This window comes from Haematobia irritans, chromosome 3, assembly GCF_050003625.1.
Source record: "Haematobia irritans isolate KBUSLIRL chromosome 3, ASM5000362v1, whole genome shotgun sequence".
NCBI lineage: Eukaryota > Metazoa > Arthropoda > Insecta > Diptera > Muscidae > Haematobia > Haematobia irritans.
Window position 1 is genome coordinate 205,520,081 of NC_134399.1, and position 17,784 is coordinate 205,537,864.

The window sequence follows — 17,784 nt, forward strand, 5'->3', positions numbered from 1 at the left end:
ATTCTTCAATTTTTTCATTCGAGTTCGAATTATCGATTTTGGTTATTATAAAAAATCGGTTTGTTAACTATTACAAATCGATTTTTACGATAAAAAACTCGTCTTTTGCAAAAGTCTTCATTTCAACTTTCCTACTTTTCTACGAATTTTCTAACAAATTTTACTCTTTGATTTTATTCTTTGAGTTCGATTAATCGATTTTGGTCACTATAAAAAGTCGATTCAATATAAAAAATCGATTTTGACCACCATTACAAATCGATTGCAAAAGTCTACATTTCAATTTCACTACACCTTTTTTTTCGCGAATTTTACACTCCGATCTTCTCGTTTGAGTTCGATTAATCGGTTTTTGTCATTATAAAAAATCGATTTGTTAACCATTACAAATCGATTATTTTTTTACGAATTTTCAACGAGTTTGACTCTTCGATCATTTCATCACTTAAAACAAAAAATTCAACTGTCGACTTTTTTGGCGACTTTTCAGTATAAAATGAGCTTTATTCGTTTTGAATAGATTTTGGAGAATAAATCAACTACGATTTTTCGACTTCGATTTAGACCTTTGAATAACTAGAAGATGCTCCACTCCGTAAAAATGTGACTCTTACGAATTTATTCATTGTGGATTTGCATTGAGTATTTCATTAGAAAGGAGATTTAAACGAGGGAAAATAACTAATGGTGGGTATTAAGTTCGGGTTTAGCCGCTAAAATCGTCATTTTTTCACGATTACTTTTCTTTGGGCTTTGGGCTATTCCCCATCAAGTTATAATGAAATCGGCAACAAATATATATAATTTTTTGCCTTTTTTTACTGATTTAGTTTTCACTTTAGTGAAAAAATGAAGATTTTAGTGGCTAAACTCGAACTTAATACCCACCTTAAGGGCGTTTTCGTTTTGCCAAAAATATGTTGACTTGGTGTTACACTACTTTCCCCCCAAATGATAGCGTCCTTTGTAAAGTTATTGTTAATTCATAATATTGTAAAGGATACAGGATCCAAAAGCAATGACACATGTCCTTCATATTTTGCAATCATGTTGCACATTTTTCTCCAATCGAAATCGCCATAAATTCTAATATGAAAATATTTCAGTACACCCTAATAAACATAGTTTAGAACTCTTATTAGTGGTATATGTGTGTGTGTGTGTGTGTGTGAACAATTTCTATTTGCATTTCTGTTGGAATTTGTTTTTCATATTGTTGTTGTTGTTGTTGATGGTGAAATAACTTAACCTAGAATTTTCTTCATATAACTCACGGTCTCCGGTTTGGTTAACGAACGTCGACGATTTGGCTTAAATGGCATTTCAGTGGTAACTTTTAAGAAATTTCGTGTAGTCTCAGGTTCAAAGGACATAGTTGACGATGGTGCTGCTGCTGGTGGTGGTGACGATGGGGTCGTCGTAGTAGTAGTTGTGGTAGTTGATGTCGTAGACAACGATGATGATGATGATGTAGATGGCAAATGTGTTAAGGGTAAAGAATCTTCGGTAGAAGAAGTAGAAATTATTCCATTATTGTTGCTACTCGCAATGGTGGTCGTAGTGGTGGTAGAGCTGATGATTTTGTTGGTTGTCGAACCTTCTGTTGTTGCTGAATTATTGGTGATGTTCTCATTTGCTTCTGAGGTCATAGCAGGTCTTAGAGTTGTTATGGTACTGGAGCTAGAGGTTACCATCTCCAATGAACTGTGTGCGGTTACTGTTTTTTCAGTCATCGCATTGGGAGATATCTCTTCGGTATTAACATCGTCATCATCACCAGTTTGTTTTTGCTCTTGTATGGGTGATGCTATGGATGATGTTGGGGTGAGAGATCTCGCTGATGTTGTTTCGCTAGCCTCGATGGCTATGGTTTTGTGTTGCTGTTCACTTGGAAAACTCATTTCACCGGATGTTTCTGTTGTTTGTTGTATATCCGTTGCAAGTAGTTTTACACGTCCTGTTGCAATTTCGATAGCCTGCTCAGTGGTAGCGGTAGAGGTAACAGTGGTCATAATAGATTCACTTTTAGGTGTTGTTTCCTTTTCCTCATCGCTTTTCGTTTCAAAATACAGTTGGTCTTTGTCCAATTCGGATGGCTGGGTTCTTGTCAACTCCTGGCCGATTTGTTCAACTGATGCTGGAGGAGCTGTAGTACGAGCAGATGCCGCAGTTGTTTCTGTCACCAATCTATGTTGCTGGTCTGCGGTATTTTCATTACCAGCTGACGTTACATCCGCCACTGTGGTGGATTGCTCCGTTTTCAAAGTCTCTCCTCCCATTAATGTGGCTGTTGTTAGTGGGGGACTTGTGTTCTCTTCTTGTTTTGCGGTTGTGCTTGCCGCCTGTGATTCCATATTTTTGGAAGATTTTAGTTTAGCTTGCATATGTAGGGATTTTGTAGCATCAGCATTTACCATCTCTTGAGCTTCTTCCAAATTCAAGGCAATTGTGTCATCACCACCCTTAGTAGCAACATTTGGAGTTAGCTCTGCAAGTTTCATTGTGGTTGTCTGTAGACTTTCTAATTCTGCTTGTCGGCTTCCTTGCACCAAAGATGAGGGAGTCAAAGTTGTTATGGTTTTATCCTCTTCCATAGCAATGGGGGTGGTGGTGGCGGTGCTGGTGCTGATTATTGTGGTAGAGCTTGGTAGGCCTGTGGCTTCACTTGTTTCTGGAGTTTTTGTAGCTTCCTCTTCAGCATTCATAATTTGAGAATTCAAATTTTCATCTACTTCCGGTTCCTGTCTATGCTGCTGCTGCTGCTGGGTGGTAATTGGTATCATGTTGCCATTTTCTGTTGTTTCGTCTTCCGTGATTAGGGGAGCCACAGATTCGGTGGCAATTTTCTCATTCAGATGATGTTGCACAAGGGTTTGTGCTTGTGTGGTTGATTCCAAATCTATCACTTTGCCAGTGGACATGGTAGTCATCATCATGGTCACTTCCGAATGTTCCTTTGTCCTGTGCTGAATATCTTCATTAGGATTCAAAGTACTGCTGCCGCCGCCGCTGCTGCTGCTTACAGTGGATGATTCCAAGTGTTCACCATGGCTTAAAGGATGTTGAATATGATCTCCATGACCATGTTTGTTGGCCTGAGGCACATAATGAGATTTCACCATTAACATGGGTGGTATGAAATGTGAATTGTCTGATGACTCTTTGACATGACCATGACCGGTCTCTTCGGTTATTACACTACTACGAGGTTGTTGTGGATGCATTGGATGACCTATAGTGGCCGCTGGGGTTGTGGTGGCCCCACCTAGCGTGTGGCTAGTAGAAGATTCCATGTCGATGACCGAGTCTTCATGATTGTGATGGTGATGTTGTTGGGTTGTAGTCTCCCCATTATTGAGATGTAAAGGAGTTGTTCCACTTATTGCCTCTGTTGTGGAAGATGACCTTTTGGGTTCTTCCGTTGTCCTCATTGCTAGAGATCCCATTGTTGTTGCCATCATCATCATCATTTTTTTAGCTTCCTTCTGTTTATTCTTTTGCATAAACTCCTTCATGGCAATTGCTTCCTTTTCCATTTTCTCCATGGCTTCTTTGTGTAGATTGGTCTTTTTGATGTGTGGCAAAGGTTCCATAATTTCATTGGATACTTCCTCATTCAAAATTTGTTCAGGCATTTCAGGTTCTCCTTGTGGCTGGTCACCCATCATCATATCATCCATTTCCAAAGGTATACGTCCCTTGTCCTTTTGATTTTGACTTGCAGTCTGTTTCTTTCCTGCATTATCCTTTTTGGGATTTTCCAACACTTTTTTGGCCGATTTCTTTACAGGTTTTGGTATTAAACCGGGTATTTTGTAAAATGAGCTAACAGTTTCCATATTTGCTGGTTCATCGGCTTGCATCAATTCATCAACATTGAATTGTTCTATGAGCCGTTGCACGGTATTCTTCTCGGTCTGCAATTCCTCAGGGTAGTGGCCCGCATAGTTAACATCCATGGGTAAAAGTTCAATGTCATTGTTTTCGTTATTATCCGAGGGTATGCTGTTGATTATTTGCAAGGATTTGAAATGCGAATTGGTAATGTCATTGATGCGTTGAGCTTCGAGGCGTTCACGGGGGCATATCAAATCTTGCATGGCTCTATCACGATCCTGGAATTGGAGGTACAATGCAAAATGGAAAAAGATAATTACAAAGCATCCATGATTACTCTTCATTAAAAATAAAAAAAATGTCAATTGCTTCAACACATTCGCCTCTTTTAAAAAATTTCATTAACTTTTGGTTGAAATAACAGAAACTTATAACCCTGGCAAAATGTTTGTATCCTATTAAGGGTGCTTTATATAACATTTCACGTAAATGTCCGTCCGTCTGTCTGTCTGTTAGAGTTCTTCCAACTTTCAAAGAAATATAGATCTTCGATTTGTAAATAAATAGAGATCTTTGGAACTCCATTATCAACAAGTCATGAGAAAATTTATTTGTTCATAATCGGGAGGTGTAGATGATCGGGACGTGGACAATTGGTCGATTCTCAAATGATCGGTAGTAGGCCAAATGTCTGAAGGCTCTATGTCCTCGTAGAGGATTGGCACTGAAAACTTTATATTAGTTCGGCGTTATTGATTTCATTATTGCGAAGCAATCAAGAATCACTTCAGACATATCCATCCAACAGGACGTCCGATAGATTTATATCGGCTTTCAAATAAATAGAAATATCGACTTGAAGTATTAAAGATAATGAAGAGGTTGATTTGAATATACACCCAGAGAAGGAATATGATCACCTCAACCATGTTTCAAGAGCACAATGTTATTTTTGAATGGTGATCATGTAACATGTTTGTCGCAACCATGTTATTTTCGCGGAGATTATGTGTCTGATTTCGGCAAGCATATTATTTTTGGCGAGAAAAGAACATTTTTGCCATAAACATGTTACATGGTCACCATCCAAAAATAACATTTTGCTCTTGAAACATGGTTGAGGTGATCATATTCCTTCTCTGCGTGTAGTGAATTAATTGAATCTCATTTTAACGGGTGTATATAAGATCTTTGATTTATGGATAAATCGTGAAGTTTTTAACTCCAATATCAGCAGATCGTGAGAACATCAATTTGTTCATAATCGAGTGGTGTAGATAATCATGCTGAACTGGACAATTCGTCAATATTCAGATGATCGGTTGTTTCTGAAGGTTCCATGTGCTCGTAGAAGTTTGTCAGTGAAATCTCGGGATTAGGTTGGCGTTAATGGTTTCACTGTCGTGGTGAAATTAAGTCATTCCAGATATATTTATCCATCCGTCTGTAAGGCAAATTTATGCCAGAGTTTGTATGCATAGAGATATCGACTTGAAGTATGGCCAACAATGGACAATTTGATGCGAAACTAGTACATTAATTGACTCTCATGTTGATAAGATACCATAAAATCTTCGATTCATAGATAAATCGTGCAGTTTTGTAATCCATTAGGTCATTACAACATCGATTTGTCCATAATCGAGTAGTGTGATCACACTGACTTAGACAATTCGTCGCTTCTCAGATGTTTGGTAGTTGACCAACATTCTGAAAGCTCTATTTCCTTGCATTAAGTTATCAGTGCAAACATGTTATTAGTTTGCATTAATGGTTTCATTATAGCGCGGCAATTAAGACTAAATCCAGACAATGATTCACTAGCAGTCAAAACCTCAGACCAATAAGGAGATTGATTTGAAAGTCAAAACCTCAGGAGTGGAGTACAGACTTGAAATTCAGTAATGCGCATGCTGGCGCCCACCTTAGTGATTGAGCTGATGACTGAAATCTGTAGGCGGAAAGCATAACATGTGAACAGGAACATAAAAATTGAAATGGCAAACTCCATAAGGAAGGCTAAGACTACAAGGAGATTGGCACAAGGCGGTTCAATATGACCATTGATAGGTTTTAATTGTGCTGAGCAGCAAAGGCACCAAGGTAGTGGCGTACGCGGTTAACATCGCAATATTCGTATCGGGAAAATTCCTGGATACGATCTCCGATGTGTTAAGTGGGGGTTTACAGTATCTTTCGGACTGGACAAGAGAATGTGAATTGGGTGTGAACACTGGAAAAACAAAGATGGTACTCTTCACCAGAAGAAGATAGATGATTGGATACAAATCTCCAGAATTTCAAGGGACGAAATAAGCAGGATATTTGGGAGTTCTCTTGGACTCTAAACCGAGCTGGAAGGAAAATACCGCAGACAACATAAAAAAGGACTTTGCGGCATTGTACTCTTGTCTAAAATAATACCAGGAACGATGGGAAATTTTACCTTCTCTCCGATGTGTTAAGTGAGGCTTTACAGTATCTTTCGGACTGGACCAGAGGATGTAGATTGGGTGTGAACACTGGAAAAACAAAGATGGTACTCTTCACCAGAAGAAAATAGATGATTGGATACAAATCTCCAGAATTTCAAGGGACGAAATAAGCAGGATACTTGGGAGTTCTCTTGGACTAAACTGGAAGGAAAATACCGAAGACCGCATAAAGAAGGACTTTGCGGCATTGTACTCTTGTCTGAAATAAGACGGGGAATGATGGGAAATGAGACCCTCTCTGTTTAATTCGCTTTATACTGCGGTTATAAGGCCTGTGGCCACATATGGACGATAATTGTGAACCATATATTGAAAATAAAGAGTATAAATAAAATGAAACTTATTTATGAGGACCACATCCACTGTCGCTTTGAAGACATGGATGGGAGTATGCCCCCTCATTAAAGATAACAGCAGAGGTGACACTCATTCTTAAAAGCTTGAATACACTGGAGAGTACTGTTTGCATATATACGAAACTTCTTGCCGAGCGTCATAGAGAGACGGAGGAAAACTTTCGAACGGATCGGTAGCGACATTTATTGCAGTGAAGTAGTAATACGGGAATCTTGCACGTTAGATAGCGATTGCAGAAGAAATTTCTGTGATCGCAAATGTCCCCGAGTCACTGTTGACGAGGCCGTTATTCAGAGCCGATATTAGCTTCTTAGTGTTCTCACTGAACAGCATAATGAAACTCTGTGCTGGATACCTGCACGGACGAATAAGACTGTTTTTCATATGTTTGGATGTAAAAATTATATGTTTGGAACTAAATTTTTTTAACACAATATTTTTAAAAGCAAGCATATAATGTTAATAAACTAGCATAACATGTTTGGGAAATATACATATGTTAATAATTTAGAACATATTATGTTTGGTGCTTAGATTCAAACATATATTAATTTAGAAATAGCCTATAAACATATATGAGTTTAGAAAGAGAGACCTAGAGAGTATGCTGCAAGCAAAATAATGTAAGTAACCAACTGGCTCCTTAAATATATATCCACACAAAGAAAATTGTATTAAATTTTTGTCTACCAGTGTTTGCTCTAAGGTGAAACATAATATGTTTGAACAACACAAACAATATTTTGTTTGGACCAAACCAAAATATAGGCTTGAAGCAAAATGTGTTTGGGGTATATGTTACAGAAGTGATTTTTTTTGAGGGCGTGGGCATTGTGGAATAGTGGAAAACGAAGAAGCAGATGTTCTCTCTAAGGGGGGCGCTTGTAGAATGAATAATGTCATTCCGGACGTTTTTCTTCCACTGTCTTCATATCTTTATAGGAATCATGCGAGAACGTTGGGTCTCTTTGGAAGGTTGAGTTGGTCAGGTCAGTCCATTGTGATACAACAGTGGTGAACTTCTCTCTTATCACTGCACTGAGTGCTGCCCGATTCCATGTTAAACTCAATGACCTCCTTTTTATATTTGGTGTCGAAGCAGGAATCGAACCCATGACCTTGGGTATGCAAGGCGGGCATGCTAACGATTGCACCACTGTGGTAGGAATTACGAAATTCCGATAGCTATGAACAGACAGGAGTTGAGATCTTTAATTATATGGTAAGAATTGACCTCAAAGATGGTAAGAATTTGACTCAAATATTATGACATATGACACCATTTCCACCTGCAGCCGACGCCATTGTGATGGATACAATGTGCTACGAAAGGATCGCACAAGAAGTGGAGGTGGTGGCCTGGCTTTCATATTACACCGTTCCGTGCAGTATAGACCTATCCCGCTTGTGCCAGACTCTAGTGACCCGTATATGGAATGTATGGGGGTAGCAGTCAAGTCTACGGCTGCGGAGATAGAGCTATACAATGTGTATAAACCGCCGGTTGGTAGCTGTGATCCAGGTTATAGACCAAACATTGAGTGGCTGTTGTGCGAGCATAATCGATTGGTTCTAGAATGCCCACCACGAACTTTGGCATTCTCTCCTCAGTAATGACCAGAAGGGCATAACTTTGGCAGAGCAGATAGATGACTCCACATTTTGCACGGTGAACGAAGAGAATTATGGGTGATTGCAGCAGTTCGCCAGATTTATCCTTAGCATCGCCTGGTCTGATAAATGACGTTTCCTGGCAACCCGTCATGTCATTGGATTCAGACCACCTCCCCATAATTCTCACCATTAACCGACCCTCCGATTTCATAACCTCTGAATGCCGGACGTTTATCAATCAATGTTCATGTTGCCCAGAGGGTGTTCCGGGACATCATAAACGCAGCAGCCGCTCGCTTCATACGTGCTGATCGAATTGCCCAAGTGAGGCCCAACTTCCCAGCCGCAGCGGCGGGGCTCGCAGACGAGAGTGATGAACGCCGTCGTGCTAACCCTGCTGATCCTAGAATCAGGGAACTGAATCTAGAGATTAGTAAGATGGTCGACGAGCACAAGCGGAATACTTGGTTAGAGCACATGAAGCAATGCAACTTAGGCATAGGATTTGGTAAATTGTGGTCAACAATGAGAGCCCTCTCGAATCCCACCACAAGGGATGATCGGATCGCAATCACCTTTGGCGAAGTGACGGTGACGGATCCGAAGAGATGCGCCAGATTTATCAACCGACAGTTTGTCTAGCATCCCGAGAGAGTGATAGAGCGAAAAGTAGAGCCACTCGTCGCATACGTGGTCTCTGAGCCGATGACACACCACAATTTACCACAGCCGAAGTTACTAATGCCATGGGCCCCGAGTACCTGACCAGACTCCTCAATTTGTCCTTAGAATCACTCGTCATACCCGATGTCTGGAAGATGGGTAGGGTGATTCCACTACTGAAGCCAGGCAAAGACTCGAGTAAAGGTGAATCGTACAGACCGATATGCCTTCTCTCGCCAGTAGCAAAGACACTTGAGGCACTACTCCTCCCCAGCCTTGTGGAGAATTTTACAGCTGCCCACCATCAACATGGATTCCGTAAGGTACATAGCACAACAGCCTTGCATGTCATTTCAGCACATATCAATAGGGGACTCAATCAGCCCAAGCCGTGTCACAGGACGGTCCTCGTGGCGCTTGACCTATCAAAGGCAATCGATACGGTCAACCATGCCACACTATTCGAGGAAATCGATAATACGTCTCTAGCGGCAGGAACCAAGCGTTGGGTTCTGAATTATCTGTGCGGACGCCAGTCGTATGTGGAATTCAGGGACAGGAAGTCAAAATCCCGTAGAGTTAAACAGGGAGTTCCCCAGGGTGGGGTGATTCTCCGGCACTATTTAATCTCTAACGACCCCACCCCCTCCTAACGGCGTCGAGATTGTATCATATGCGGACGATTGTGCAATCATGGCATCCGGGCCCATTGGTGATGACATATGCGATCGATTGAACGTCTACCTCGCTGATCTTGACAGTTATTTCATTGCAAGAAATTTGAGGATATCTCCAAATCACCAAATCCTCAGCCACACCATTCACTACACCTTCTAGAGCCCGAGATCCAGCGTTATAAAAGAGAGCCTTTAGATCAGGCAGCATAGCAGAAAGGTCTGAACAGGATTCATGAGGATACTGTAGCTGAAGCGGTTAGAAGCTTCAAGGTTAATTCTGTTATCGGAGTCCGACCGCCGCCCATAGCACCGGAGGAGAGAGACCTCTCACAGCACACCACAGTAGTTTTGGCCCAACTAAGATCAAATAAGTGCAGCCGCCTCAATTCCTTATCAGTGATTGATAGCAGCGTAGCTGACTTGTGTCCCATCTGTAATCAAGGGCCACAGACACTCGCCACCTTTTCGCTGGCCCAGCTAAGCCTACCCGTCTCACCACCAGATCACTCTGGACACACCCCATTCTTGTCACAGAATTCCTTGATCTGGCTACTACTTGAACTACACAAGCATAGAACAAAATGGATGAAACTACATTAAAAAATGTTACAACAACAAGACCTAAATATCAGCGTCGCGAATTCAATGATTAAATTGTAGAATACAAGTGTCTTCGATTCTTGTATGAATTCGAATTTAGTACGTATGTAAATTACTCTAGAATAGCTAGCAATTTCAAACTACTGTGAAATAGTGTAAATTTTGTAAGTGCTAAATGTTCTATACCATTCGGGTGATCAGTCTATAAATAGGGGTTTATTTTAAAAAAAAGTCAGTCTAGAGCTCTAAATTTCAAAATTTAGAAAACCTACCTCTAAATGTACAACATCTAAATCAAACTTGGGCTAATGTGGATCTTCACTGACACATCGTTTTGGGACAGTTCTTATTTGTAAGGGATTTTTGCATCTGAATAGAACAAACATTTAAGCCAAAGACATATTTTCGTTGACATAACGACAACTTTTCATAGAGACAATGAAACATTGCATTATTAATATATAATATTTCATTATTTAGTAGAAAATTCACAGTAATAACGAAAAGTTTCATTATATTTATGAAATTGTTTCAGAGGTTCAAATTTAATGAAAGATTTCGTTAAAGTCATGAATATTTTCCTAGCAGTGTAAATGAAAGCTTTTTTTTAAATTTTTTTTAAACCTTTTAATGTGTATTCATTCCTTTCCATTTGATATGTTTTATCCATATCCTTATACCCATGTATTCTCAATGAATGGAAACTCCATTATTTGGAAATAAATCATTTCATTTGTAGTCATTAAATTTTTATGGAAAATGGAAAAAAAACTCACGCTCACACTCACCTGTTTGCCACGGCATGTTGTCCTCAAAAGACCTTCTTCCTGGCAATTTCGAATCAGTTCAATGCTTGCTGTATCAGCCATATATTGCATTGTTAAATTTGGCATATCCTTGAGAATGCAGATGTCAGCCCAACTGGGTACTATTGGATGTGGTAAATGGGAAAAGAGAGGAACAAAACCAAAGATTCATGAGAAACAAATGAAGAAGAATAAATGAAAGAAAATAAAAGATGACACAAAAATTGTGATTCATGCCATGCCATACATAAATATATGGCCAATCACTTTATGTGAAATGACAATGTCATTTTTTGTCCATTGATTAAGTTTTATTTCCAATTCTGTAACTTTTTCTTGTGTTTGTTCCCACTCCCTTTCCAATATTGATTGTTATGTTATTTTCATTTGATTTTACCTGGCATTTCACATAAGAATGAAGCCGTTTCAGGACCACCACAACGCAAGGCATGCCAACGATAATCTCGAATGGGATCAATGACAGCGCACAATGGTGCATCCATTAAAGGTAACGATTCAGCCCAATAACCAGTGTCAGCTACTAAAGGTCGAGAGTTGCTTCTGTAATTGGACGAAAGGCAAAAAAGTATATGAGAAAAAATAGTGAAGATGATGTATGGAAAAGATAAGAAGGGACAACCCAATTATATAGCATATGGTGAAGGTGGTATATGTTAACAATTTAAATTGTAGCATACTTTTAGGCATGGCAATCAAATCTCACCTTTATAATGAAATTCATATTAACACTTTCAGAAAAATGCAAGAAAATTTTTTTGGTTAATGTTGGTATCTTCCACTCTTGTGTACTAACTTTGTCATAAGATTTTATTAAATTTCCTTGAATTCTCGCACTTTTTACTTCGAACAAGAGGTGCTATTTGGATAATTCGAAAGCTGTCACATTTGAAGCCCTAATTCTTTATTCCATTCCTGGCTACGTCAAAAGCAAAAATGCATCTCGAAGTCGGAGTTATTGTTGAGGAGTCTCTCCATCTTTAAGGTGAGAATGTGTGGTTCGGTTCAAGGCCGGACGGTGTAATTTGAGTTTGAATCAACAGTAAATGGATTGCGCTAATGAGAGATGATATTGTAGTTTTTATCGATGAAATTGGATGATCTTGAGACGAGAAGTTGCCAGTTTAATCCAATGTATTCGTTATGAAAATACGTCCTCGCAAAACAAATCCAAAGATGTGCTACAGAAAAGCAGAACTTATCCCAAAGATGACATACAACAGGAAATACTGACTTAGAGAAGGAAGAACTGGACTAAGATAGGCTACGTTAACTAAAAATTTTGGAACGATGAATTTCAGCATCGTTAAAAAAAAAGAAAACTTCAGAAATAAAATTCAAAAGCGTAGCGGTGAAAATAATGAAGATGACGGCAGCAAACCCACTGAGCCGGATTTTAAGTAACATATTTACGCGAGCGGGTGACACAGAAACTCATACGCAAACGGGTGTCACAGCATTGTACGCGTAATTTTACCCATTTTTGTGTATTTCAGGAAGAAGAATGGACCCTTATCCATTTACGTCTGGTCCTAGACTCCATATAACACAATCCTGAACAAAGTCCGAAACTAAATTTACCATCGTTCGGTTAGGTGTAACTTGAGTGTGTGCTTTTTCGAAACTGTTTCTGCTTAACATCGGCAATATTGGCAAACGGACTACGTGAGAATATGTTGCGTTAACGACAACTTAGTGACTCCTTCGACATCTCGACTGAGATTGTGGAGTTTATGAATCGGAAATGAATCATAGTCATGGTGATCCAAGAGACGAAGCCAAACGCCATCTGCATCTGGCTCTATCGTACATGGAATGACTTTCATATTACATCTATCTTAAATCGCCTACAATATCAAGCACTCAAGTCTGGAGCTGCCGAAATGACTCCTTCGTCTTCTCCCGCATGCAATATTTCCCGCCACAGTAGTCCGCCTAATGTTGTTGTACCAATTCCTGAAAGTGCATGATGTTTGAAATTTAAGTATTATGGGTTCCGAGGCAAGATTAGTGAGATTCTAGAGTTTATGAATCGGAAGTGAATCAGAGCCAAGGAGTTCCAAGGGACGAAGCTAAATGCCATCTGCAGCTTACACTATCGCAAAAGGAGCCACCGTGGTGCAATGGTTAGCATGCCCGCCTTGCATACACAAGGTCGTAGGTTCGATTCCTGCTTCGACCGGACACCAAAGAGTTATTCAGCGTTCGGTTTCGGTGAGGTGTAACTTGAGTGTGTGCTCTTTCGAAACTGTTTCTGCTTAACATCGGCAATATTGGCAAACGGACTACGTGAGAATATGTTGTGTTAACGACAACTAAGTGAGTGCTGCGACATCTCAACTGAGATCGTGGAGTTTATGAATCGGAAGTGAATCAGAGACATGGTGATCCAAGAGACGAAGCCAAACGCCATCTGCAGCTCGTTCCATCGTACACGGAATGACTTTCATATTGCATCTATCTTAAATCGCCTACAATATCAAGCACTCAAGTCTGGAGCTGCCGACTCCCCTCCAGACCACCTTCGACTTCTCCTGCATGCAATATTCCCCGCCACAATAGTCCGCCTATTGTTGTTGTACCAATTCCTGAAAGTACATGATGTTTGCAATTTAAGTATTATGGGTTCCCAGGCAAGAATCGGAAGTGAATCAAAATCAAGGAGTTCCAAGGGACGAAGCTAAATGCCATCTGCACCTTACGCTATCGCAAAAGGAGCCACCGTGGTGCAATGGTTAGCATGCCCGCCTTACATACACAAGGTCGTGGGTTCGATTCCTGCTTCGACCGGACTGGTGACATTTCTGAGGGTTTCAAAGCTTCTCTAAGTGGTTTCACTGCAATATGGAACGCCGTTCGGACTCGGCTATAAAAAGGAGGTCCTTTGTTATTGAGCTTAACATGGAATCGGGCAGCACTCAGTGATAAGAGAGAAGTTCACCAATGTGGTATCACAATGGACCGAATAGTCTAAGTGAGCGTGATACATCTGGCTGCCACCTAACCTAACCTAACCTTTCGCAAAAGGAATAGAGAGGAGGCCTGGCTTTCATATTACATCTATCGGTGACATAAATCGCCCATGGTAGACACTAGACTTCAATGTCAAGCAGTCAAATCCGGGTCTGCCGAGGTGACTCCTTCGACTTTTCCACAAATTATATTACCCGACGCAATATATGCCACTGAATATTGTTGTGCCTCATTTTTTTTATGTTATTAAAATGGATTGCGAGGTAAGATTGTAGAGTTGATAAATGGGGAGCGAATCAGGATCATGCCGATCCAAAAGACGCGACAAAAAGCATGAGCCATCGCACAAGGAATGATGATAGAGGCCTGGCTTTCATATTACATCTATACGTGACAGATACAAGTGATTCCAAAAATGTCAAGCAGTCAAGTCCAGGGCTGCTGAAGTGACTCCTTCGACCTCTTCCACAAGTAATACTCCCCGCGCTCCATAAGACACCGAATATTGTTGTATTAGTTAAAATTTAATTACTATGGGTTCCGATGTAAGATTAATGAGATTGCAGAGTTTATGAATCCGAAACTAATCAGGACCACGGCGATCCAAGAGTAGATGGAGGCATGGTTTTCATATTCATCTTTTCGTGACCTATAGCACCTTTGCTAGCGATCGATAGCGATCCCTACATGCAATGTATTGGGCGTTGCCGAAATAGAGATATACAATTTGTATATATATATACGGTATATACGCCTTTTGGAAGCTGTTCTCTAGGTTATAGTCCACCTATTCAGTGGCTGCTGTGTGGACATAGACTGTGGGTGCTAAGAAATTTCAATGTCCGCCATGAGTTTTGGCATTCTCTCCTGGATAATGATCAGACATGCATAGCATTGGTGTGACTGATGATTTCACACTTTTCACGGTAACGTCGCCTAATCTGATAAATTACATATATTGTGAATCTGTCAGTTCACTGGTAACAGACCTTCTCTCCATAGTTCTCCCGATTAAACGACACTCCGATTTCATACCTCTGAACTCCGAAAGCCAACTGGAACGGCTTCAGGGACTACAACGACGACCACTTAAGTGAGATTCCGTCTTCCTTTCTTGTTTATGTCTCCCAGAGGGAGGGCCGGTACTTCATTAAACCTGCCCAGATGAAGCCCAATTCCCAAGCAGAAGCATCGGGACTCACAGATTCTCGTAGTTCGATGGGCGCCTCCCGGCTAATGCTGGGAACAGGTTATTAAATATAAAGATGGGAGCCACCGTGGTGCAATGGTTAGCATGCCCGCCTTGCATACACAAGGTCGTGGGTTCGATTCCTGCTTCGACCTAAGACCAAAAAGTTTTTCAGCGATGGATTATCCCACCTCAGTAATGCTGGTGACATTTCTGAGGGTTTCAAAGCTTCTCTAAGTGGTTTCACTGCAATGTGGAAAGCCGTTCGGACTCGGCTATAAAACGGAGGTCCCTTATCATTGAGCTTAATATGGAATCGGGCAGCACTCAGTGATAAGAGAGAAGTTCACCACTGTGGTATCACAATGGACTGAATAGTCTAAGTGAGCCTGATACATCGGGCTGTCACCTAACCTAACCTAACCTAAATATAGAGATTAGTTCGACAGGGGATGAGTACAAGCGGAAGCACCAGAAGCAATGTATCCTAGTCGCAGGTAAAGGTATGTTGTGGTCTGCACTAAGATCACTCTCGATAAGGGATGATGGGATTTCGGTCACTTTTGGAAACTTGACGGTCGCAGATACGAAGAGATATGATAGGGGTATTAACCGCCACTGTAATTTGCGATAAGCTTCGTGGTAGAATTCTTTTAGTCCCTTGGTGGCAACGTTTTGGGAGCAGTGGAATAACATACAGGCCTGTTAGAACTCTTTCCTTAAAAATGCGGCGGTGTATTCTCGCAGAGAACAATATCCTCTATTGCTTGTTATGGAAGTAATCAATCTTGTGGGCAAACAACTATTTGGCAGGAATGATGGGTTGCCCTTCACTTTCTAGGACGTGAGATCTAGCGGTACAGAAAAGACCTCTCAATCAGTCAGTGTTCTCGGAGCCCGGCCACCGTCCATAGCACCGGAGAAAGGAGACCTTTACGAGAGACTAAGTTAGTTTTGGCCCAACTAAACACAGGTAGCTGACGTGTGTCCCATCTGTAATCAAGGGCCTCATGACACGTATCATCTGTCGGCTTGTCCAACAGAACCTACCCGACTCCCCTCCAGACCACACTGGACGCATTCCTCCTTATTGGTAGAGTTCCTCGATTTAGGCATAAGATAAGGATTAGATTAAGTAATCAGGGCCTTGGGAATCATGTTCGCGAACCCGGAAGAGATTGCACATCTGTGTCGGCTTAAGAAGGATAATGTTTTCAGGAGAACTGTTTGTAGCCGATACAGGGTGGAAACTAAATCGGGCTGCCACTTTAACCTATGACGAAAGGCAGTTAACATTTGTTTCAGCTAAACTGTTGTCCATTTTTAATTCTCTTTTATAAACCAAATTAGAATTTTGCTTGTCATATATTTGTTTTATTTAGTAGCCATCACATCAACCATCACATTAAACTGCAATTTTGTCATTACTTACCACGTCACAATATTCCATTATTTTCCCTTGAACATATACTCCGTCATTTACCACACATTTTGATAAGCCCAAAAGTATGCTTTACCTTATGTTGAGCCTATTAAAACTATATGAAATATAATTTAAATACTTACGACCACATAAAACGATCCGAGCTTTGTGGTCTCATAAGACCAATCCAAACAATGTCGTTAACATCTAATTCCCTTAAAAGGTCTCTGGTTGCATCAAATTGAAAACTGTTGTCGACTGAAATGAAAAAAGAAAACAAAACAAAAATGAAAAAATCGTGGATAAAAGAGAGAGATTAAGAAGAGTTATACTCAAATACGTTTGTAATGTTTAACAAGCATAGAAAAAGGGAAATCATTTGCATAATGTATGTGGGGATTTTTTTGTAACGTTAAGAGGAATACAAAATAATGGTGGTAGTGTATTAAAGCTTTTCCTGCCTTTCCACGGATACAAAATGAGCTTAACGGTGAATTATTTTAAGACGTGTTAATTTTTTTGCCTTTACCACAAAACCAGACGGAAACTAACACATGTGTTTTCCATTGAGGTGTTATTTAAAAAAAAGTAATTTTTTTTATTAAATAATTTTTGAGAAATAAAAATAAATTTAATAATTTTTAAAATAAATTATTGGACCCAATAAAAAACAAGTAAGGAAAGTCTAAAGTCGGGCGGGGCCGACTATATTATACCCTGCACCACTTTGTAGATCTAAATTTTCGATACCATATCACATCCGTCAAATGTGTTGGGTGCTATATATAAAGGTTTGTCCCAAATACATACATTTAAATATCATTCGATTTGGACAGAATTTGATAGACTTTTTCAAAATCTATAGACTCATAATTTAAGTTGGCTTATGCACTACACTGAAAAAACAGTGAACCCACCAGGAAGAAAACTTTTGATTAATTTTAGAAAATTTTGAATAGTTTTAGAAATTTTTAACTAAACAGTATTACAAGCGCTGGCATCACGCCGATATCACAAAAATAAGTAAATATTTTTCGACAAATTCAAGAAAATTTATTAGACATAAATAATTTTTTTCACTTTTTATAGAAAATTTTGTAGTTTGAAGAAAAAAATTGGAGTTCAAATCGAT

At 40.0% G+C, this 17,784-nt stretch overlaps 1 protein-coding gene across 1 annotated transcript in view; it reads right to left on the reverse strand.

The window, feature by feature from the left end:
- Window positions 1–238: 238 nt before the first annotated feature.
- LOC142231394 (uncharacterized) overlaps window positions 239–17,784 on the reverse strand; it is a 17,705-nt gene continuing 159 nt past the window's right edge. Inside the window, exons 2-5 of the mRNA XM_075302002.1 lie at window positions 16,796–16,910; window positions 11,447–11,610; window positions 11,032–11,171; window positions 239–4,115 (exon numbers count right to left, since the gene is read on the reverse strand). Coding sequence (XP_075158117.1) covers window positions 1,245–4,115; window positions 11,032–11,171; window positions 11,447–11,610; window positions 16,796–16,910 — 3,290 coding nt within the window. The 3' untranslated portion in view covers window positions 239–1,244. The remainder of the gene's footprint in view (window positions 4,116–11,031; window positions 11,172–11,446; window positions 11,611–16,795; window positions 16,911–17,784) is intronic.